We start from the raw sequence: 24,616 nt of genomic DNA, 5'->3' as shown, positions 1-24,616 counted from the left end.
CAGAGCCACCCTGAGCAGCCACGGCTACAGCAGGGACTTTTGCAGATGGGATCACAAACTGGGCTCCTTGGCCACAGTGACGTGGGACATGTCCACCTCAGCTGGCCCTGACTCAGGTGTGACTCTGGTAAGAGGCTCTGGGGCAATTTTCTTAATGTAATATTTTTCATGCAATTTCTCTACTTGGTTTTTCATCTGGTGAAAGAGGCTTGCAGCCATGGAAGAAGGGTCTGGCCAACATCATCTCATGTGCGTGTGTTTTATGTGCAGAAATCTCTGCACTCACAGATGGCAGCATCTGCTTGTTCCCTCCAGGGCTGTACATCCCACTCCAGCTACTGGAATTGAAAAAAAACAAAACAGCCAGGTGCTTCACAGCTATATTTTCCCCCTACGTATTTGGACTCTGCAGACATGAACAGCTCTCATTAATTGCCCAACAGGGAGATGCTGCTGCCAGGGAGTAGCTGACAACACTTTGCTTTACTCATCACAACACAGTAGTCAAACTCTCAGAGGGCAGCTCAGCAGTGTGTCCTGTCAAACCTGGTTTGTCTGTGTGCCTGTGCACTGGAAAGGTTAAAATGGGAACTAAGCTGGTCACGTTCATCTCCGTGGCTCCAGCCAGCTGGACCAGGGTTGGAGCAGCATGCCTAAGAGGCTGGCAGGCAGGGAAAGGAATCTATCCTCTCAGCAGTGCTCACACCCCATTGGGGCTAGGCTGTTCAGAAACCCATGCCTTGGCTTTACACTAGGCTCCAAATGAGGTGTACAGACAGTGGGAGGAGGAAACACAGATGTACATTCTTACCAACCTCCTCCCTCAACACTTTGTCCTTCTTCCCCCCATGAGTTATCTACAAATCTTGGAAGACCAGCCTTTAGTTCAGTAAGTTAAATGTGAGGATACAGCAGACTGGTTCTGCAATTTTTCGGGTGTGAGGTACCCCCAGGTGCAGTATTTTAAAGACCACAAGCAGAGTCAACTCTTGGCAGATGGTAATAGCCCTTTGCAGTGAGCTGGGTCTAAGTTAACCACTCAAGAATGGCACGAGACCAGCACAAACCACAGATCACATGATTTTCCATGGAGGATTTCTATCAAGGAAGAGATTTTACTTCTTTATAACCCATGATTATAGTGTAAGATGAAATGAATACTCACCCACTTTGCTTATGTAGGTGCCAAAGCCCTTGCAAAATGACCTGCCTTTAGATGTCTACTGCTAGGTCTCAGGGAGCAGAGAAAGCAAGTGAGAGTGACCAAAATAAGAACAAAGGCATTACCAGAGATTAGAACAGGAGTGTTACCATCACAGGAACACTTACATTAGTTATCACAATGGTGTATGAGGCACCGAAGTCAATCAGCCCCAGCTCCAGGGGGAACTCTCCTGTTTCAGTTATGCATTTTCCACTATTATATCTAGATAAAAGAATGAAGGACAGTATTTCCTAGTTGTTCCACAGACAAAGAACACAGAGCAGAGCTATCAAACATGCCACTAAAATAGAGCAGGGAGGATGCAAAATGTAAAGATGCAGTAATGTTTATGTTGGTCAACCACCTGAGTTCTTGCCATCTTTTCCTTCCCGAAACACCTAGGCCCTGACTGGAGTTCATCTAATTACCTGAGCTATTGCTAAGATTTTATAATTGTTTCTGTTTCTTCTTAGCACTGATTTATTTTATTTTTCTTCCCCTCAGGTGTGTTTTCCCTCCAAACTTTGCTCCATTCCTTCAGGAACTGTGGGCCTGACAAGCAATCTGCAGGAAATCAGATATGTGCACCCAGAAGCCACTTTGTTTCCTTTCAATAGAGCAAATTAGCCTTCATATTTGTTCTGATTTTGGATGGGTGAGATGGCACAGAGGCTTAGCAGCATCGCCACAATGGCTGCTGCATCCTACTAAATTGCAGCAATAAATATTTTGGATGGAGCCAATGCAGAGAAAAGCCATGAAGCTTGTTTGAAACATTGGAAATGCTAGAAATAACCTACAAGAGCCAACTCTGATGCTGCCAAACCAAGGCCATATGGAGCCCATGTCTAACAAGCCCAGCCTGCAAAGCCATGTAGTGCCACTTGATGTTACCAGCCCACATACCAACACTTTGTAATGTGAAACATGACTTGAGACAAATGAACATGATTCATGACAAACATGAATCTTTCTCTGAGAGCATCCTAACACTAAGAGCTCAGGCCTAAGAGAATATCAAAGTAAAGCAGGTACCAAATGGCAGAGGGGACTTTACCATGTCCCACCTTACTCTGCCAATGAATGCACAGGAATGGCCAGACCCTTCCCTCCAGGTCCCCACATAATGTGAATAAAAGCTTCTGCACACACACGAGTGGCCTGGAGCACCTGCTCTGCACAGAGCTGATAATTCTGCTTTTTTTTTTACAAACATCTGCCCCCACAACCAAATGCCAAGGCAATAGCAATGAAGGTTTTGCTATTAGTCTGAGAAAAGCCTCATTGTATCCAAGGAAAGGGCTCAGCAAGGACCTTCAGCAGAGCAAGGGAAACTTACATATCCCTCTGCAGCAGTGAGTACTCAGAAGCACTGTAGTTTTTCTGAACAGCAATAAACCTTTTACTATCAATTGTGAGGTTGACATCTTGGCTCAAACCGTTAATGAATCTGCAAAGAAAACGTATTTCATTGAGGTGTCAGATAGGGCAGGAAAAGAACAATAGCAGACACTTTAGAAGTTTGCTTCTCTCCCAAAGAGAGAACAATTCCATAGGGTTATGAGTCTCTCCTGCAAGTTACCAAAATATTTGCCTGATTCATTGTCCAGTTTTTCAATATAGGATTTGTTTCTCTTCTGCATAGTTTCCCCTCTTACTCTCTCTCCTGTGAAAAGTGAGCCTCACTTTTTTGGGGGTTAGAACTTCCAGGCAATCCCTTCTCAGAGACCTTCAAAAATTGCAGCAAATCCAGAGGAGGCCATGAAGATGATCAGAGGTCTTGAGCACCTCTTCTGTGAAGACAGGCTGAGAGAGTTGAGGCTGTTCAGCCTGGAGAAATCTCCAGGGAGACCTTATAGAAGCCTTCCAGTACTTGAAGGGGCCTACAAAAATGCTGGAAAGGCATTTTTTACAAGAGGAGGGAGTGACAGAACAAAGGGTAATGGCTTTCAACTGTAAAAGGGTAGGTTTAGATTATACTAGATTTTAGGAATAATCTCTTCATTATGAGGATGGTGAGACACTGGCACAGGTTGCCCAGAGAAGTTGTGGATGCCTCATCCGTTAGAGTGTTCAAGGCCAGGATGGATGGGGCTTTGAGCAACAAGTCTCATGGCAGATGTCCCTATCCATCGGGGTGTGTGTGTGGGTGGGGGTAGGGGTGGAACGACATGATCTTTGAGGTCCCTTCCAACCCAGACCATTCTATGATGATTGTTCCAAGGGTTTTTGAGAGGACGCAGCCTCAGCCCACCACAGGAAACTACGAAGGTGTGAGTCCTGGTAAGCATACACACTATGCTGGCAATGAGTTTCTACCAGTGGGAGTTTTCTAGCAAAATAAGATACTTTCCTCAAAACCAAAACTTACATGGGAATGTTTAGTTTGCTTTTTTTTATACCTAGTTCTTATATGGTCTTTTAATACACAAAAGACAATTTTCCTTTTAACAACTCAAGAATTGTTAGCAAAACCAAATGCTTTTCATTTGATTTATATTTTAAAACATTTTGGGTTTCAGTTCCTAAAATGGGGGTGAAATCCCCAAAGATAATCAAGTACTTAACAGAAGTAATGTTTTAGTGGAAAAAGAGTTTTTTCCTAGTGAAACCTCTTTACAAATTGTTAAAGGGAAAGTTTGGGGATTATGTCAAAGATAATCATAAGAGAATATAAAACATTCCTGACTGCAGGTGTTAATCAAGTCTCCAAGGTGGTATTTAGTCAGTAGAAGTCTTCACAGGCACAGGGCAATGAAGAGATACTGCTATCCTGCTCTATCAGCACAGGCTTTCAGATAAGGGGTTGGACATTGTTTCTAAGGTTTGTTTTGTTCGGTTGTCATTTTGTTGTGGGGTTTGGTTTTTGTTTTGTTGGGGTTTTTGTTGCAGTCAGTTTTTTTTATTGCAGCTTGCCCAAATCCTCTAGGAAGTCCAGCTGGAATCCTCTTTTTTTTTTTTTTTTTGGCAAATTTGCTCCTTCTGCACCTCAGCAACTGGCACAAACTGGCACAGGAGTGTTCATGAACTACATGGACTAGCTCAAATTAGGAAAATAGACTAGCTGCTTGAGCAGAGTCCAATGCCCAGCTGAATTGTTTATAAGGATGTAAAGTTGCTGCTGTACCCAATTTAGTAGGCATTTGTGCATGAGGCTGAGTGAGATAAATGATCGTCATGGGTTGGCCAGGTTGCAGAGGACATGGCAATAGCTCCTATCCAAATTGCTTCTTCCTTTTCTTTCCCAAAGGGGTAGGGCACAGTGAGATGAATCTGCCACTATTCCAAGGGAGAATTGTTGCCATCTCAGCCCAGACTATCCTAGGCAGTAAGTGGAAATAATGCTCAGCTCTGCACGGCATATGTGGGAGCTGACACTCTGTCAAACCTCCACAGCTGACGCCCGAGTCTTGCATGAGAAGTGTGGACTAGATTCCAACCCAAGAACATCTGGGTTATGTTACATACAGTTTGCATTAGACAAAAGCAGTTTCCCCTCACCCAACCACCTTCAAATCCTCCAAAAAAAGCCATTCCTACCTAACAGCTGCCAAACCATTTTCGGGCTTTGCTTCCAAGTCTGTAATCTAAAGAGAGGAAATAAAAAACCACTATCAAATATATTTATTAACGCTGCTTTTCAACAATGTGTGGCAGAAAATACTAGTGCCTGTGGAGTTACACATGTGCTGCAGAGCCCATGGAAATTGACTGGGCTCTCACACAAGCCTTACATCAGGCCACAGATGGCAAGTCCTGGCACAGCAATGCCAATGGCAAAATTTCATCTCCACCAAAGGCTTAAGATGAGATCAGATCTTTTCTCCTCACCTACTCTGTAACAAAGGCTACAGAGTTTCAGCCAGTCACCCCCTACTGAGGCACGTAACATACGCCAAGAAAGTATTTGTTTTGATCTGGAGATAGCAAAAGAGCATTACCCACATTAGCTTATCTCAGTGATTAGTTGGAATTAAACTCAAGTGCCTTACTCATACAAAACCTGCAACTGCATAACTTTCAGACCTTGATTCTTGTCATATTCACAGACTTCACAGAAGTCTAAAGCCAAGAGGAACTGCTAAGTTACTATACTGATCATCATGCATCACTCATATTTTCCCTGACCCTCAATACAAAAGAGATTAAACTGTTGTGTGATGCAGGTAGAGACCAGGAGAAACCAAGATGCACTGAGCTTGTTAAGTGCTCACAGACTCTGCAGACAGGTCCCTGAAATGGCCACTTGGATGGGCACACTGGGAAGTGAAAGTGTCTCTCATGGACATCACAGCTTGAACTCAATAGTTAGCCAGATCAACATTAATTCAAAGAAAGCCTATTTGGTGTACAACATGGCAAAACCACAGTAAAGACACAGCCCTGACCTGAAGGTTGTGTGTCACACATAAACAATACAAAGCAAGGTTCTTGGCTAGTAGGAATACCGAGTTGTACCATGTCCACTTAAGCTGGCAGGGAAATTTCAATTTGTGCTGCCCACAGACAGAACTCAGGCAAGCCAAAAGAAATAAAATCTACCTGCACAAACTGGCTTTCTCTAAAAATATTCTGGCCCTTTCTCCACACTTTCTTCCTTATGCTGAATCCTGAGTTTCTGAGACGAAGGATCTGGAATTTCAGTATACCTATAAAATGTCTGTTGTACCTCAGTGTGATATCCTACCCACAAATAACATGCGCCCTAAATAATAAATATCCACAGTGAATAATAAATGTCAGAGCAATAAATAATAAACAGCAACATCTTTTTTTTTCCATGGGAGACACATGGGGATGAACACTCCAGTTTGTTGCAGACAGGCCAGCCAAATTATTACTCATTTTCATCAATGATCCCTAGAGCTCTCAAATTCATTTCCTGCCTACTCAACAGCCCACAAAGGAGAAGAAACCAATTTCAGATAGGATCCTTCCAGGAAACCACTCCCACCAGAGTGAGGGGGCCAAATCCAGCTTGTGATTACTCCAGGGCAAGCCCTGCAACATAGCAGCAATGCTGGCATTGCCTTCCTTGTGTTGCCACGCTGAAAAAGTGAGTATCATTTACCACACTGTCTTCCACATCCCCCTTATCTGCAGCTGTGAATGACAGGTCAACAGCATCACCCAACAGCATGACTGTTTCCCAGCACGTGGGAGCCTGTGCCAGGGTGGGCAATCATTTCAGCACAGGCTAGATAGCACGGGCAGCATAGATGTACTGAAGCTCAGAGATTACCTTACTCCAGCCTGTCACAGGCTTTCACTTCTTAAGGACTGTATGAAAATCAGTGTATGAGTATCTATTTCTTAAGGCAACAGCACACAGGGAAAATTAACAACATTGTGGAATAATGAGCCCCAGGCTCCAAACCATAAAGCAAAAGAACCCCAAATGTTATAACAAATTCTTCAAAATTGTTAAGAGCATTTTAAAAAACATTCCTGTGATTTCTACTATACAATATTGAATGCTTGGTGTGGCAACCCTGCAAAGTAAAAGGCTGAGAAACTGCAAAAGGCATAGATATTTTATCACAAGGACAGATTCTGACGACATTTACACACCTGCAACAATGTGCAATAACACCATTCATTTCAAGTGAGTTTCTTAGGATACAGCTACATAGAAAAGATATCAGAATCCACCCTATATATCCCACATGCCCTCTCTGATTGTTGCAGCAGTACAGAGAAGTCCAAATGCAGCCAGCCCTGCTGCAGAGCCTGAAATGAGCTTAATCATTTATTCTGTTCAGCAAAACAAATGGGCCTTCTGTGCATTTTCACTAAACACTTGCAATAACTAAACCCAGAATCATTGCTCTGATGCTTTTACTCCATGGCCAGCCCTAGAGCCTCTTTAACATCTTTGCTTTAGAGAACCATCTTAGGAGGGAAATCTCTGGCTCTCTGTTTCCCCAGCTTTCTCAAGCTCTGCTGCCTGGCAGGCATGACTCTGCTCTCCCACTGCAGCACTGAGTGGATTAAAGTGTGCCCAGAAAGTCTCAGATGCCACAACGCCTCTATTAATCAACCAGCAGAAATGTGTATGGATCCAGTGCTGCTAGCTAAGAAGTCAGGGTTAGAGCATCTGAGAGCAATCAGACAGACATTGCAACCGAGCAAATGAATTAATGAGCCTATTACCCCATTGTCTCATCACAGCCATTGAATTAGTACTGTATTTACACTTCACTCCCACACTCACTAAGCGGCTTGATAGGCTTCCTTCTGCCTCAAAAACAATTAAGCTGTATACTGATTTTTCCTTCAAGGTGTAGTTAAAATCAAGAGATAATCCTTGATGTTGCAGGGTGAAGCGAAGGCTCTGTTGCTCTCCATTCAATATTAATTTTGAGTACTCAGCCGGGTTCTGTGGAAAAAAAACAAACTTGGTTACACTTTCTTCAGATGAGAAAGGATTTGGCTTTTCCCATGAAGCACAACGCTAACCTCTCTTCAAGGGAACCTGTAATCCTGTTATCCCTTATTCCTAGTTACAGGTAAATACAAGGTGTATCCTTTCCCATGGAAATATGTCTCCAAACTTTCAATTTCTGTCTCATTAACAGAGATAATATACTCCATTTGTAAAGTTATTCCCATGAACTTCTAAGATGATGGAGGAGAACAAGTTTTTGCATCTGTGGGTTTTATTAGAAAATGCCTGAAAATAAATCTATCCTTCCTTCAATTGGATGCAAGTCAGGCCTTCCAGCCCCAAATATACACTTACCTGAAAAGCCTCCACAGGCTGCTGAAATAGGTCCTTGTCTTGGATTGTCACTTGAACAGGGTCCTTTGCCAAATTCAGGACCCGAATTAAACTTTCTTCTGGGGCAAGTCGAGGCATATCAGTTTCCTAATTAAAGTAAAAGGCTTTAAGTGCCATCTGTATGCTTTATTAGCACTTTAATATCTCTTCATTTTTAGCCATAATAGTCTTCCTCTCTGTAATGACACTTTTCCATCCCTTCCTCATCAGAAGCTGCACTCAGAGAAAACTGAACATAAATCTTACTTAGGGAGGTTTCCTCATAGTAGCTCAATGGCCAACCCATCATTCCTCCCAAAAATAACTCCTCACACTGCTAAGCATACAGGCTACACACCTACTGAGTAGGTAAAACAGTGTCACAGCTTTCATTATACAGCTCCCTAGTGCCTGGATTTAACCAACTGCCATATCAGAATGGAAAAATTTGTGCTTAGCTTTCAAAAGCAGTGACCAGAATAATTATTTCCCACTGCAGTCAGTGACTGGGAAAAGAATCAGACCTGAAACTAAGCAGTTGTGAAAATCCCAGTCCAGCTTCATGTTGTAATCGATGCTTTTGCATTACTTGACACCATGCTGTCTAACAGCTGATTGTATAGACCTCATTCCCTGTTTTCTGAGAAGGAAAAGATGATGCCTCTAGCACAGAGGTATCTCTTTCTGTCAGGAATCATTTCCTAGAAAGAGTACATCAATCAGTGTCAGCCTTGTACTACCTGCAGATCTAATTATTTTTTTACATTCTCTTTTTTTCTCACTTTATTTTCAAGTAGCTGCCAGCTATACTGCAGAGCTATTTATTTTTTCCTATCTTATCTAATAATTTGGGTATTGTAGGCAGGGCATTTTGAACCTAACTCTGTGGGGAGACACATGGCCATGGAAAACAGAGTGAGCTGATTTCCCTGTATCCATATGCTGCTCTGGACAAACAGACCTGTAAATGTTACCCAGGAAATTCCATTACTGTGGCTTTACAGCTCAACTTCCCACAGCCAAGCGAAGATGGTCCATCCTATCCTCCTCTCTGCTAGAACGTGTGATGGCCTTCAGGGTAAAACTTTCATCACAGGCAGGAGGGACCTCTCACTCACCTTGCTGCTGCCCAGAGGAGTCACCCACACCCAGAGCAAACTTCAGTGCTCGGCCAGAGCTGCTGATGGTGGCAATGTGAGCATTTATTTGCTCACATAAAGAGGTCAGAAAAAAGACCTGAACCCACAAAGTCTCATTTCAGTGGGAGATGCGTTAGTGGATTCACCTAAGGAACCAGCAGATGTTAATCCAGGGCTGTGTGCCAGCAGCTCTAACAGAACATTTTAAGTATACATGGAAGTTTTAAAAATTAATCCTATAGTAACTTTCATGAGGCAAAGGTCAGCCAAAGTCTGCACAATGCTGGCCACGGGCCAGAAACAAACAGTACAAATCTGCAGGAGCTAACACAGAATTTACAAGAGATTTGCTGCCATCCTGCCTGAGGTTGCCCAGCAGACCCTGGTGCTGGTGACTACAGCAGTGGCTGCATTCACCTGCCTCGATGGAAAAAAGATTTGGGTAGTAAAAAAACATCCCCACCCTAAAGTGGGAAAGTAAATTAAAAACCAAAACCACCACACACACATAAAAGACCCCAAACAGTAAAATATAGGCAAGATACACCAAGAAATAGGAGAGAGAACAGACTACCTTTTGGGAATTAATCACTAGTATTAACTAGATGTCTGTCAAGCACTTTGACGATGGAAATCTAGAATATAGACCAATACAGATGACCAGCACAGCAAAACTGCAAAGACTAGAAAGAAAGACACAGAGAGACAGAGAGAAAGAGAGGGGAAAGTAGACAAGGTAAGAATTATCATTATCAACTGGATTGGTATGCTCAATTGTAAAGAAAACATTACAAATTATTATCAAGGAACACAATGGTTAAAAGGATTATCTAACAGGCATCAATAAAAACACCCCAGGGAAAGAAAGTATTTCTGAGGAATTCCTTTTGCTATACTCACATTTATTTTGACTTCTATAACAGCTGCAAGTCCAAATGCCAGCCCTGCAAGGATCATACCTGTTGCCATTTTCCTAATAGGTCTATGGAGCAAATGAAAGAGGTGCCATTAAGAAAAAAAGGTAATTTAAACTATAGAATACCATTCCTCAGAGCCAAAGATGTGCCAAAACCATGTAATAAACTGTCCAACAGGTGGCACTGGGGATGACAGTCTGTTTAAATTGCCAATCATTTAACTTAAAACTATTTTATTATTCTATATGAGGCCAGCACTGAGGCCAATTAAAACTGATATGCCATGAAAAAAAGCTCTTTCCTTGCAAGTTTCATATTATCTTTTTCCCAGCTCTTCTAGTGGGAATAGCTCATGGCATTATGTTAACTCATGATGTTGGAAGGAGCACTAGAAATGATGCATCTTCAAGTGCCTTTTGGGAAAGGCAAAAGAAATGTAGCATCCTATTTAGCAGTGGGAATGAGGAGCAGAAAAATGTGTAGCTTGTGTCATCAATGTTTCTGACCATCTGGGGCATCATTCTGGGTTATTTCTTATGCCAATACATTTACATTTCTAGAGAATAAAGAGCTTGCTTCTAAACTCAAGGCAAAATTAGTGCAAATCTACCAGAGTTGCATGAGACAATCTGATACAAAGGAGAATAAAAAAGGTCCAGAATGACAGGGCCAAAGTGAGTATTGAGTTGTTGAGATCTGAAACAAATTTTGCAGTTCTTGTGCCCTCAACATAAGGACATGGAACTGTTGGACCAAGTACAGAGGAGGCCACAAAGTTGATAAGAGGACTGGAGCATCTCCCCTATGAAGACAGGCTGAAGAATTTGGGGCTGTTCAGCCTGGAAAAGAGAATACTGAGTGGAGACTTCAGAGCAACTTTTCAGTATCTAAAGGCGCTACAGGGAAGCTGGAGAAGGACATTTTGTTAGGAACTGCAATGATAGGACAAGGGGTAATGGGTTCAAACTGAAGGAGGGGAAGTTTAGGTTAGATATTAGGAAAACGTTTTTTCCTGTGAGGGTGGTGAGACACTGGCACAGTTTGCCCAGGGAGGCTGTGGATGCCCCAAGCCTGGCAGTGTTCAGTTCCAGGTTGGATGGAGCCTTGAGAAATCTGCTCTGGTGTGAGGTATCCCTGCCCATGGCAGGGGGGTTGGGACTCGATGACCTTTAAGTTCCATTCCAGCTCCTAAAATTCTATGATTCTTTGAAATCTGGTTCTAGATTCAGTGGTCTCCACTCTTTGTAACAGTCTTTAGTCCTGGCATTCAGTCCTGGTTGGTGCTTGCATTTGTGCTGCTGAGTGAACTACTCTGTGATCTGGTCATCAGGCAGGAAGTTTTCAGTCAAGTCAGGGTGCAGTCCAGGCTATGGGCTCACACTAAGGTAGCAGGGAGAAGCACAGCTTCTGATGTGTGTCCTGCAAAGGGCACCATTACAGGACTGGACAATGTCTTTGGTATGTCTTTAAATGTAGGTAATTCAGCATAACAGGAAAGGATCAGCAGGGTGAAGGCGTAGCTTCTGGAGTTCCTTCCATCCCCATTTTATGTGGTTTAGTCTGTCCAGCATTTTAGTTTGGATTAGGAAAATGCTTTTTAAGCCAATCTCCCCACTCATTACCCCTTCCCACGCTGTGGTTCACATTGAAAAGTGGCGCTGGAGCATGAAACTTGGTTCCTTTCAGCTAAAACTGCACTGGCAGAGGCTCTCCATGAATGCACATAGCATACTCCCACTGCTAGAGGGCATCAGTCCACAGGGCTGGAATACAGATGCTCTGAAGTAAAATCCCCCAAAACGCATAAAGTGGGTCTCAGAAACAACTTGTAGGTCTGCTCCTATTACACTGCACTTTTTGCTAACATACACTAGGGATAAAATGCTTGGGACATATGGAAATCCCCTTAAACACTCACAGGTTCAGATCCTACTATGGAATCTGCTTTCACAACAGCACATGTAGCCCACATAGAACCACGAATTTGGCCCCAGAGGGACCTTTCAAGGAGGAAATTATTTAGGCATAATATAGGAAACAAGGTGAAGAACATGTTGATCAAATTCATAGTGAGACTACTCATATCTGCTTTGGGGCGAAATCTGTACAGAGCAGAATCCAACATCACTGAGTTTTCCCCTCTGGAATTTCCAGGGTCTGAGGAAATGGGTGATGCTGTCTCTTGGGGCTGAAGTAGAGGCAAGTACTGGGAAGGGTGAATGGAAAGTTGTTTCTCCTCCTTAAAAGCTGTCCTGCACACTTGCTGTTAAAAAAAAAGGCCCAGACGCATCTGCATTGTCCCCATGTACTTACGTGAAATTAAATTTGCACATGTTTATCAGGGGGTAGAGCCCAAGGTCAAAAATTGGGATGAAGACAAGAATAAGAAGTGGATTTAAGAACTGCAATACAAAAGAATGGGAGTTTAGTGTCTAGAAAGCAACTTTCAGTAATTAAACTCATAAAGCACTGTCCTCTAGAAATAATTCCATTACAGAAAGGACATGGACAAACACTTAAAATCCTCCTTTAAAATATAATCACAGTTTGCACTTCAACAGCTTCTGCTATTTAGTTTTCGCGAGCATGAATACATTTTGTTCATATCCTCCCCTCCAAGAGGTAAGCAAGCATCACTGGCCCAGTTTCCCTGGAGAGAGAACTGAAGCATGATGTTTTTAAAGAGTACAAACCCCACTGTCAATAGAGACAGGCGACCTTCGGTGCTGTGGTGGGACCTTACAACAAATCAGCAGCAATGGAAACATCTTGGGACTCCAGCAAAATCCCAAAGGAACAGGCACTGTTCTGTGAGATTGGCAATTTCTCGCACTTCTACACAACTTGGTAATCCCCCAGGAACAAAATTTCTCCAGGGAGAAATCTGCCAGCCAGCAGTGGCAGGGCAAGAAAATAGGGAGTGATGGAGAACAAACAGAGAGAAATGTTGCAGTTCCGAAGGAAGATTTCAGGGAACAAAACAGCTTTGAATCTCTCCAGAGCTGTTCAGTATAAGAATTGTAATCAACTGTGACAACACAGCACCATCTTGGAGCTCTCACATTTTCATCTGTCCTGCAGAAGGGAAGGAAGCAAACATACTTAGAAGCAGTGCTTCTCTCAGCACAGGGGCCTCTTAAAATGAGATACAGGCTGTATGCTCCACATGCCAACAATTGTTCACGGTGGCATGTTTCCCCACACCTCTGCACTGTTCTGTGTGATTCAACCTCTGTGTTAGGCATCCCTGGGGGCTTCTGAATCCCAAGACTATGCTTGCAAAACAGCTAGTGAACAATAAGGCAGAGTCCACATCAGAGCAAGCAGCAGGAGCACTGCTAGTACCTACAGAAGGAGCAGTCACTTGTCCCATGATAAAAAATAAAAATGGGAGAGAAAAAGAAAATACATTCTAGGGTTATTTCCTACCCTGTAGTATGTTTTACCTGCATTTGGTCAGGCTGAAGGACATATATTCCCTGAAAGAGAAAGATATTCCAAGTGATTCATAAACACCATAATATATCAGTGCATATGGTAAATAAGCAATCAGTCCCACAGAGGCCTTAGCAGCAAAGGTGGTTTCCTCAAATGCTTTATGTTGGCTTTAGCAGCTGATATTGTGCTCCTGATACTCACCTAAGGATACAGTGTTTAGTAAGATCATTTTGCAGAAGGAAGCTACACTCAAGCCTTGATATTTGGCAGCTATGACACAGCCCATGACAAGTACCAAGACCCATCTTTCAGACTGGCTGAGCCATGAACTAGGTGAGTGGAGAGGAATAGGTGTGTTAGTGTCCAAGTTGGGATATGGGCTTAGAGCTTTCTCCCTCCCTGCTCCTACAATGGGAAAAGCTCAAATCCTACAAGTAAGTGCTCCCAAGCTTCAAGACCCTGTGAGCTTTGTTGGCATTTCTCCCAAGCCCCCCAAAAGGATAACAAAAAACCATCCTTGAGCCAGTGGGCTGCACAAACGTCTCTTTCCTCCCTCCATCTGCACCTAGCAGGCTTTGGTCAACTGTGATTTCTTGGTTTGAGCCAGAGTACTCAAGACTATAAGGGCTGCCTCAGCCTTGCATCACTATATCCAACCCCCACCATTGGGCAAGGTCAACAGGGATGGATCCCAGACCTCAAAAGGGACTGACGACTTGTCTCCAAGGAGGGATTAGTGTTTGTCTGAACTCCATGCAGTGCTTTCCATTGAAAATTAAGATGAAGAGAAGATGTGGAGAGGTGGGGGTGGTGTGAGGAGTGGGCTAGGGGAATTAAGAAGAAAAAAATATATCTCCAAGAAAGCACTGTAGGGGTTTGTCTCCTGTCTGCCAGGCTTGTCCTGAGCTGTCTGGAATGGCTGCCCCTCTCTGCCCACAGCTGCCTCCTGGGAGAGGGGAAACTTCTGGTCACAGCAAAGGAGTCAATTAAAAATATCAGGCAAATACCTCCTCCTGGTACTTTGTACTCACTATAGAAATGTGCCATTAGGAAACAAGCCTGCAAATATTTCATCTGACAGTAAAACATTCCCTGTTTGACTCCAGAGTTCCTAGCTGAGCTGTTTGTCTGCAGAACAGAAAGTCATGGAGTATTACAAAGCTGAACTCCAACAAGCCAAAGGGTGGGATCACCCCAATGTTGCAGTTAATTCTCACATTCTTGAGCTGGGACAACTCATGAGTCAAGAGCAGATGAGACTGAAACAAAAGCTAAAAAGCTACCCAAGTTGGTGTGACGAAAAGCACTGAACATGTCCTTCTCTACCTAGGAGAGTTTACTAGTGACACCTGGTGATTCTTAGCTCTTCTGCTAATGGATCACTAAGTGCATATGAGCAAAACAGCAGAAAACAAATGTCTTAGATATATCACAAAGGCTGCATGGACTTTCACTGTTTCGTCTTTCTGAGGTGGATAAATATTACCCAAGGTGCAGTCCTTTTCATGCCTCATTTGAACTAATTAGGCCTAATGAGTATCACATGTTGAGGGCCCAGTTTTTAACAGGAGTGACATAGAAGGGCTCAAATTTGGGGCTGAAAGTAAATTTTAAAGTGGAAAATGGGCACCTACAGTCCTAGATTCTGATGTGGGCATACACAAGTAAGATCTAGATGGCCTGTTAAAACATGGATGTCTGGAAACCAGCCCTGTATGATGGCATCTTTGGGCAGATAGCTGATCTGCACATATCTGCAACTGAAGCCTGCACCATTTGCCATTCATATCTCTGAAGAACTTTATGGCAACCAACTAATTAATCCTCATGACATCTCTACCCTACACACAAGAGTCCTTCTGCTTTTGAGAGGCTTCATTAATGTATCACTGAGTAAGCCAGAGCAGAAATATGTAACTACAACAGCTCTTGTTACACCTTAAAAGGACTTTGTGACTTCTCTATCTTCAGTGAGGGCAGCAGGCTGAAAATCCTACCTGTTCTAGGTCACAGAGCAACTGGTTGCCAGCAGGTCAGCACGCCTGACCTTGCAAGATGCTGAGGGCTTCCCAGCCCTCACTCCTTGCTAAGATGTGCTGTGATGAACTGAACATAACTGCCCAGAGCCTTTCACTTCTGACCACCAAAAGTGAAACTCACCCAGGTTCACCAAGCAGATGCTCTTAGTACTGTACTGCAAGACCCCGGTTAAAAAGCAAGAGCAGTGATGTTACTACTAGTCTTACCAGCCCTGGTGACATTAAGTACTTACAAAATCAGCATTCATTTTTGTGGCTTGCAAAGTCCACCTGGATCCCTAAGGAGAAAACACACAGACGTGAAACTTTCAAGATATCCTATGGGACTAGGATACACGGGGACAGAGAAGATGACAGTGATGAAGGTCTTATTTCCCATCTATTCCTTCCCTTCCCTCTGACACCTGCCAGAAGGCAGGACACACTTTCTCACCCTCCTGTGCCAGACACCTGGAAGGACTGTGAAGGGATGGCCAGCAGTGATGGTGGAAGCCCCTGGACACCTGGTAGGACCATGATGCTCTGTGTCTCCAGGATGGTTTGGTGTTACCCTGCAAGGTCAGAGGTGCAAACCCAGGCTGGCAGGCAGACCTGTACACACTGTACTGTACCTGCTGATCAAACAGGGCCCAGAACATTGGCAGTGGTATGAAGAGGAAGAGAACACGTGTCACCATTTTCACCTCTGCAATCAGCTGTTTCTAAATAGGGAACAGGGAAAAAAGGTAAGGTGGGGGCATAAAGCCAACAGGTGATTCAAGCCACAAAGCATGAGAACTCCTTGTTTTTTCTGCATGACAGTTCTCAATTGCACTTACTCATGACATTGGACATGTTTGCATTTCTACATTTCAGTGCAGCACCTAAACTGTCCATTAAGGGTCAGGAGAGTACAGATGTGGAAAGGGACAGGAAAATGAGTCCAGTGCATGTGAGAAGTGATGTGGCCAGGCCAGTCTTACTGTCTCCTCTGTCTGTCTGCCCATCTGCCCCCTTCCTCCTCCAAACCTGCCAGGTAGAGTATCACTTACCGAGTATTTTTCTGACGCCCAGTCCAGCCAGTGATCTCTCTTTGGAATCTCACGGGAGCGGTTTTTCAGCCGATTTTTAATAGCAAACTAGGGAGAAAAACAGGTGAGTAACTCACTCATGGCATACCTGCCCTTGTCACATTCCCAACTCTAGGCTGCCTTCCCCATCCCCAAATGTAAGTAGTGCCAGAAAATTGTGGAGGTTTTGCTGCATACTTCCAGAATCTCAGATTGGATGCTTTATGAGGAATTCTCTGCAGGGAAAGTTCTGTGACATTGATTGATTAAAGGTATGATGTGGAAATTAATCATTGAGTCACAGAATGTACTGAGTTGGAAGGGACCCACAAGGATCATCGAGGTCCAACTTCTGTCCTGTTTATGCTGTGTGCTCCAGTCACTGAACACACTGAACACAGCCACTCTGGCAAAGAGTGGCAGACCTCACTTAGAAATTCTGTCTTTAAGATCTCTCCTGTTTCCCCAAGGTAAATCTGGCACTAGAATTGACCTAGATAAAAAGAAAACATCTGCTGTTAGCAACAGCTTCCTGAAATAGAAACATCATTATCCACTTAATAATAAGAGAGTATTTTTTCACATACTGTATTCAGCTCACACACTGTGAAAAACAATTGATAAGGCTCTAATGCAACTTCAGCAGGTGTCTCTTGCATTTACATGAACATGCTGAATATGCATAATAAGAATGTGTGCTATTACTGTCTGCTGAACTGATAAACTTCAGTAAAATTATTCAGCTGAAAAAAAAAATGGAGTCATATATCTGATACTCCGTGAGTTTCTAAATTTTCCTTTCAGTGCAGTCTCCATCAGCATCTGCCACTAGTGGTTCTAATGACATCAACTGAACGGTTCATGGAGCTAAGGAAAAACAACTGAAATGTTGAAAGAAAGAACTAGGACCTAAAAGTGTTTCTTATTCCTTACAGCTCATCGGCAAAATATCGAGAAGCAGCATAGAGAAGAACTCCAAAATTCACCTCCCCTTTTCCTTTGCACTTTCTGTCCTGCAACCTCTGTCATGCATGAAAAAGGGAATGGCACACACTTACACCGATGCATTTGCACACGTCCAGCAAGACGTTCCCTTGTGGTGGTGTTTTTTTGTACAGTCCACTTCCAGCAATGAACACAACTGAAAAAAATATTATAATCCAAATGGGAATTCACATGGCTGAAGCTCAACCCTGCACTGGCTTCTGGGAAGGATTCCCCCACCCCTGCATTCAACAGATATGCTCTGCCCTTGGGGCTCACAGGAGTGTGCTTTCACCTAAATAAATATGCAGGAATCCTTTAATGCCTTCAGATGGAAGGAAATGCAACATCCTACAAGAGGCAGTATGACCCCTAGAAAGTCACCATCATATTCTCATGATCTGCTCTGACACAACAAGCACCTCCATATCTGATTCATGCTGGGAATGAAAACTTTGGAAATTCACTCCATCTATGTTTTTTGTAGACTAAACCTAAAATGCAATCCACATTGAATTGCTGCACTTGATGTTGGAAATCAGCCCTCAGTCTTTGCAAACGTGTGAGGATTAATCCAGATTCGAAATGGGCTCTGTGTACTTCCATCTTACACACTTTTCAATGGAAACTGCCACAAAGGTCACTGCATCACACACAGATGTTAACAGAATTTACCTCCATTTATGGCTTCCACAAAGGGATATACAATTTAAGATATTGTTTTATCTTTGTTTGTTTCCCTCAAAGCACACAGAATATCAGACCAAGACCTCAAAATCCTGTCAGAGATGGAGATATCTGATTATGTATCATTTATCCTGCTCTATGAGAGCCTCTGAGCACATTGCTATTCCAAAGACATTAAGAGGGAGAAGCACAACAAAAGCTGAGCATTTAATTCATATAAGAAACCAACCTCAACTTTTAAACTATCCCAATTGTCTGGGTCAGTCAACAGCCAATGATGAATATCAGGCACCTCTGTCCTAACACAGGAGACCTGATACCCAGCAGGGAACTCACCTTTGCTCTTTTCTGACTATGAAGACCTTAGCATCCAGGTTTGACTTGCAGAACTATGAGAGACCTCTGAAGTCAGTTTAGATGAATTGCACTGAAAGACACTTGTGTGAAGTCATCCAGAGTGGGTGGCTGCACTACCTAATTTTAAGCATCTCCCTATGGACCTATTGATGCCTGTAAAAGACGATTCATAAGGTTTGCTGAAATACCTTCTGAGGATGCCATTGAGTCCATTTGGAACAGAGGTTTCTGCATTAGGCTTGACATATGGAATTAAATAGTATCAATCTATCCCACCTTTCAGAAACTGCAGCAGCCCAGTAAATCTTGCTCTATAAGAATTTCATTCTGCCTCTAAATCTACCCTTGCTTTCCACCATCACAGGGAGAGGGAGAGGGAGGGCTGAAAGGGTAGTTTCTCCAGTACTGCATGCTGCTCACACAGTCAAATATATCACTTCCAGGAGCATTTTAGCATGTTACAAAAGAACACAGAGCTGCTTTGCTGGGCAGGCTGTGGAATCTGGCATCAGGGCACTAACTAAAACCCCATTTCGATTGGAGCCCTCACCGAAACTGCAATATTTACACGTTCATTTTCCCCTGGGCAACTACTGCTCTGCTAGAAACATTCATTACACAATGGTGCACAGAGGAGCCTGTGCTGCCTTAAACTGATAGGAAAGGGACACAGGGGAAAATTGAAGCTTCTCAGGCCCGTGACCATGCACTTTTTTGAAAATAATTGCTGTAACGTTAGCTCTGGCCTGATGACATTTCTTCAGTTTCATCATTCTTCTCCCTGATGGAAGTTTGAGTGGAGACAGCCACATTCACAGTCTCTGGGGGATGAACTTTTCAAATCACAGATGCTGTGGTGAAATCACACAATTGCTTGGTGTCTCAGTGAAGCTAACATGCTGAATGAGAAGTCACTCCTTGCTGTGTCAAAGCTTCACAAATTCAGTGTAATAAGGGGACTGCTCTCCTCAGCAGCTTGCAGCTGTGAAACTAAAGCTAATGGGGTGTCCTCTGCACTGGCTACCAAGGAATAAGAGTAAGAATGTGGAGATTGCTGAGCATTTTATAAGGGTTGAAGAAGAAATCATGACAAGTACATGAATGGGACTAAGATGCAAGCTTTAGGAAGCAGGGCGATTGTGGCTGCCTCCTGACACTTGGACAATAAGGACTTTTATTGCAATATAATAATAAGTTGTCACTGTAATTGTGGGAATTACTTCAGCCAAGTAAAGTGAGAGAGCTCAGAACAAAGTAACATCCCATTTAGCTCTTTCTGCGAATTCTGCAGCACATAGATTTTGATACAAAAGTCTGAGCCATTAAAGGCGTCCCCAAGCTGCAAAGAGTCTGTGGAAAGGTTAGAAGTGACATGTTAGGCTTCTCTGCTATAAGCTGGAGGAACTCTGAGGACTGCTCAGGTAGCAGTTCAAACACCAGGCCTGCTCATAGGCAAAGATGCAAGCCATCAGGAGAATCATTTTTGTGCCTCCCTCTGCATTAAAGCAGGGTAATTGTATTGTGAAATATCCATCAGTCCACCCCCTTAACAGTACCATGATAAAGAATTGCAGTAAAATCATGGTCTGTCCACCATCAGTGAACTACTAATTCTTCTTGCTGTTCTGAACTATGGAATTGTTGGATGACCTTGAACCCTTGCATTTCCCACCACAGTATTCACTCAGAACTAGTGACTTCGTGCATTTTCTCATCTATCGATGGACTCAAAAATGGTAACTCCTGTTACAAGCATTATTGCTTCTACTCACCAAGTGCCAACACCATCAGTGCTGCTGGGACACCAAAAGCTAGTGCATAACAATCCTCTCCAAAACATTTCACATCCCCTGAAAAAGAAGCCAGAAATAAAAGCAACTCATTACAGTCAGACTTATGTTACTGGGGCTTTTGATTTGCTTCCCTAAATCAGTCATTTCCCTGGCTTTAAATCTTGTTTGCTGGTGCTTGACACTGTGAATTGAATCTCCTTGAAACAGTTGTCCTCCCTTGATGAAGACAATTTGGAAGCAGGGTTAGTGTCTGCCAGCAAAAGCAGCTGATAATGGGATATTGATGTGAATGGTAGAAAGGAGGGGGCAGACAAATAGGTATACAGAAGTACTAGGAACTGTAATTGGGAAAAAAACACAACATTTAAAATAATCTGAAGCCATTCTGTATTTGCCTAGATCTAAATAATCAGTACTATGTTTCCACATTGTTTGTGCCAGCTGGATGAGGTGTTGAATAAAAAACCTGAATCTGCTTTCATAGTGACCTACAGAGGACAAAGTGGAAGCCAATGCCCTTACTGTGAAAGTGAGAGCAGAGGATTAGTCTTAAAACTCCAGTTCCCTTTCTTGCCACCTTCCCAATCTCACTAGGGGCACCCTGCTCCAAATGTCAGGTCTTGCAACAACTCATCAGGAAGCCAGGTGTGTTACAGCATGGGTTTGCTGAATCTGAGCCATGATTCACTGATAGCCTGTGCCTCTTGGACCAGGTCAGCTCTCACACCATGTGAATTTAGAGCTCCAGTTGCAAACAGCAAGCCAACAGTGGGGTCTGTATTTGTATGCCAGTGGCTACACATTACTGCATTCTTACATGGAGTAATAACCAAATGGCTAAAATGAGCCAACATAGTTAACAGGAGACCAATCCATGAAGCCTCCAGTTGCTCCTGTTTGTTGTAGCTGGGCAGTCATGGTCAGCTGTGCAGCTGTGTACATGCATAGCATTTATTTACTTTTTTTCAGGGAATTAGCTGAAATCCAACGAGGCTGGCAGAGACACTATGGGCAAGGTGAACTTCTGACATGCCAAATGAGTTGGACTTCTCCACCTAAAGTATATATTCCGCATTTCTGCCACATGTCTACAAACTGCATTTCTTGCTCTTCCAAGCAAAGCTTTCACACTTAGCAAAATTTTGCTTTCCCCATCCTCTTCAATTCCATGTTGCAACTAGTTTATTCCTAGGCTATGTTGGCACAGGTTTTGATGTTTGAAGGGGATTGGATTTTCATCTGCTCATTGACTACATTGAGCAAAAGCCCTCCCCAACTGAATGCTGACCTGGGGACACCAGAGAGAGAATAAGTAACAGATAGAGCATTTGTCTTTGCCCCTGTGCATGGTGTAAATATCAGACAAGCACAATTGCTCACTGCCTTGTGAAATGAATGGCCTGTTGAAATAACCCCTCTGAACAAAGAAAGCTTCCTGGAAGCCACGGGATGGAATGAAAAAAATCACTTCTAAATCTGAAAGCTACCTTGTTCCTGTCCCCATCCCCACCACCTATGGCCTACTGCTCTGCCTCTGTGCCTGTATTTAGAGTGAGCCAATGCCCTAGGCTTCTAAGCACTGAGACACAATGAAGCAAGTGCAGCAAGACTCAGGGACTAGAAAGTGTTGTGCAAGCTGGCCAGAATATAAATTAGGTTTTAAATGAGGCATAGTCCTGTGCTTTGTCTTCAAGGCTAGTTGCTTAGGGCTGCAAACTTGCAAGCAGACCCACGCAGACATGCCTGGGTGCCAGGACAGAGCCCTCCATGAGTCAGCAGTGCTCTGTGGGAGGGAGAAGGTAGGACTCCAAAACCAGCCCTGCTAAGCTAAGCTTTTCAATCCTGACACCTACACAGGACAGCAAAAATCAGTTCCCATCCACAGTTTACCTGCAGGCAAGATGTGGGAATAGTCCTTCACTGGCAATAGGGACTAGATGACCATAGAAGTCCTTCTACTTTTTATATTTTAGTTCTGCAGTTCAGGCTGGCTTTGAAATACAACCAGGAGTATAGTTTCTGTGACTTTTCTGCCTGTATTATACATCTGTTATGCTGCTACAGCAGGATTAACAAGGCATAAATGCAGTGCACTGACCACTCCACAGACAATACAATTTCTGCCATTCAGTTGTCATAAAGCCTAACTATGCACAGCAGAGTAGTTAGAGGCAGCTAGTTTACTGTTTGGTTCTAAATCAACACTGACCTCTTAATACAGGAGTTACAAACGTGGAGATCAAACTTCCAGCATTAATGGATAAATAGAAGATGGAAAAAAACTTGCTTCTCTCTGCGGTCTGAAAAAGGAGAAGACAATATCAATGTCATGGCTAACACACAGCATTGGGCTTGCAAATTGAACACTATCAATTCTCTTGTTAGGAAGGCTGGGTAAATATTGACACGAAGTGCATAAAATGTTAAGCAAACAAGCTTGCGTTCAGGTGATGGTAAATGCTCACACCAATCAGCTCGTGTTACTTGAGAAGCTCTTTGGGGCTTTTTGGCATTTCAGAGAAAAAGCCACTGCTTTGAGAGTTTTGTGAGATTGGAAGGAGGGGAGAGAATTTACTTATTCAGAACAAGTAGCACAATTCAGATCCTTTGTCACCTAATTCAATCCAATTTGGCATGGTTTGACAAGCTCATAATTTCTTCCCATGTCTGAGCTCCTTTTTTTTTTTTCTTTCCTTTCCTCCTCTCCTGTGTAGAAATAGAAGAAGAAACCTGTATATTTTAAGGAGCTGGTAATCGCAGCAGATAGACTGCCAGCAAATGAGAAGTATCCATCAGACAGAAGATCACCAAGCTGAGGCCAGTCGACCTCTAACCAATAGCGTAAATTAAATCTAGGAGAGTAAATTCAAGAGCCTGAAGGGATGAACTCTAAGAGAAAGAGTTCGGAATTTAACTTATGTTGTAACATACTGCAGTTCATACAGTCACAAGATTCCTGTTGATCTTCTTTCTTCATGCATAATTCATAATTTGGAAGGAATGAAGAACTTGATACAGAGTTTGGTCCTTTCTGCAGAAGTATTGTCTTGAGGGCATTCAACTGAGAGCAGTTTCTTCTTGCTTGTGGCAGAGACATACCTGCACAGTCACATGCATATACAGTGCTTAAACCTCCTCCCTGTGCCTGGGTGGGCCAGCAGAGTAGAGAAAGAAAGGCAGGCTACCTGAACCACCCTATGCTCATCTGTATCACCAGCTCTGGGTCACTTGAGTTGGTAAAGGTAGTGGGAAAAATTGCTTTGGACATGTCATGGTGCCTGGCAAAGAGCTCATTTAGAGCACCTCAGCCACATCTCTATGACCTGAGCATCATTTGAATATGAAGCTTTAACTTATCTGAGTGTGTGGAAACTACTCAGGGACCTTTTCTTCTCTCCTTCTACTATGTCCTGCTTTCTTCTGCTCCCTGAGATAATATTCAGAAGGCTAGAAAACTGGAGAAAATGTGAAGAATTTCAGGCAGCTAAAAAAGGACAGCTCTTAAGTAATGAATTCTGGGATCCAAAAATGTAACAAAACTTCCTGTAATTAATGGTGCAGCCAACAGGAAATATTGCTGCTTCATATGGCAAGTAGATTCTTATCACAGAGGATTACTGCGGGGAATATGGGGAGGTAGGGCAGCACGGGAGGGCTTTTCTTTATGTCCCCTTGTAAAGTGGGTAGTGGGAAGGTGAGGGTGAGAGCCCCATCACCTCCCACTGCCACCCACCAAGGAGTCTGCTTACCTGGATAAAGGGCGTTCTGCCTTGCCCTGGCACAGTTATGGAAACTCCATCACCTTGAACTTTTGGCTCTGGAGTGTTCCAGGCTATCTAACCCATACATTACTCATAAATTATTTATCATGGATTAAAAGGATTTGAAAGCCTTACAAAAATCATCTCTATGGCATGTTCTCATGGTTAATAGAAAGCAGCACTGGGTCTTACTATCTGTTATACTCCATTTCTGTCCTTACTGGTGTTTTTGATTACCCAAAACTTTCTACTGACAAACTAGTAAAACTGTTTTCTTTTTCATTCCACCTTTGTGATTAGATTATTTTTCATCATAAGGAAATCTAGAGATATGAGCAGCCTCAACAATCTTTCCTGCTCCCAGAGTAGCCCATGGCTTGTCGACAGTGGTGCAGTACAGTCCTCACAGTCCTGCCCTCTTCTAGTTAAATTCTCATGTCATGTCTCTAACCCTCATACCTTAGCAACTCAGAATTTCTGAGAGCTGT

The 24,616-nt window shown here is 43.2% G+C and overlaps 1 protein-coding gene across 1 annotated transcript in view; it reads right to left on the bottom strand.

Annotated features, from left to right (window-relative positions):
- Positions 1–24,616, bottom strand: part of SLC15A2 (solute carrier family 15 (oligopeptide transporter), member 2) — a 38,849-nt gene that overhangs the window by 3,351 nt on the left and 10,882 nt on the right. Inside the window, exons 6-19 of the mRNA XM_009077461.1 lie at positions 22,577–22,667; positions 20,347–20,424; positions 17,605–17,687; positions 16,529–16,615; positions 16,109–16,198; positions 15,731–15,775; positions 13,467–13,499; positions 12,334–12,422; positions 10,004–10,085; positions 7,947–8,072; positions 7,419–7,583; positions 4,745–4,791; positions 2,544–2,654; positions 1,330–1,426 (exon numbers count right to left, since the gene is read on the bottom strand). Coding sequence (XP_009075709.1) covers positions 1,330–1,426; positions 2,544–2,654; positions 4,745–4,791; positions 7,419–7,583; positions 7,947–8,072; positions 10,004–10,085; positions 12,334–12,422; positions 13,467–13,499; positions 15,731–15,775; positions 16,109–16,198; positions 16,529–16,615; positions 17,605–17,687; positions 20,347–20,424; positions 22,577–22,667 — 1,224 coding nt within the window. The remainder of the gene's footprint in view (positions 1–1,329; positions 1,427–2,543; positions 2,655–4,744; positions 4,792–7,418; positions 7,584–7,946; positions 8,073–10,003; positions 10,086–12,333; positions 12,423–13,466; positions 13,500–15,730; positions 15,776–16,108; positions 16,199–16,528; positions 16,616–17,604; positions 17,688–20,346; positions 20,425–22,576; positions 22,668–24,616) is intronic.

The sequence above is a fragment of the Acanthisitta chloris genome, unplaced genomic scaffold (assembly GCF_000695815.1).
Source record: "Acanthisitta chloris isolate BGI_N310 unplaced genomic scaffold, ASM69581v1 scaffold12946, whole genome shotgun sequence".
Lineage (NCBI taxonomy): Eukaryota > Metazoa > Chordata > Aves > Passeriformes > Acanthisittidae > Acanthisitta > Acanthisitta chloris.
The sequence above is the reverse complement of the archived record's forward strand: the minus strand, read 5'-3'. Positions and strand labels throughout refer to the sequence as shown.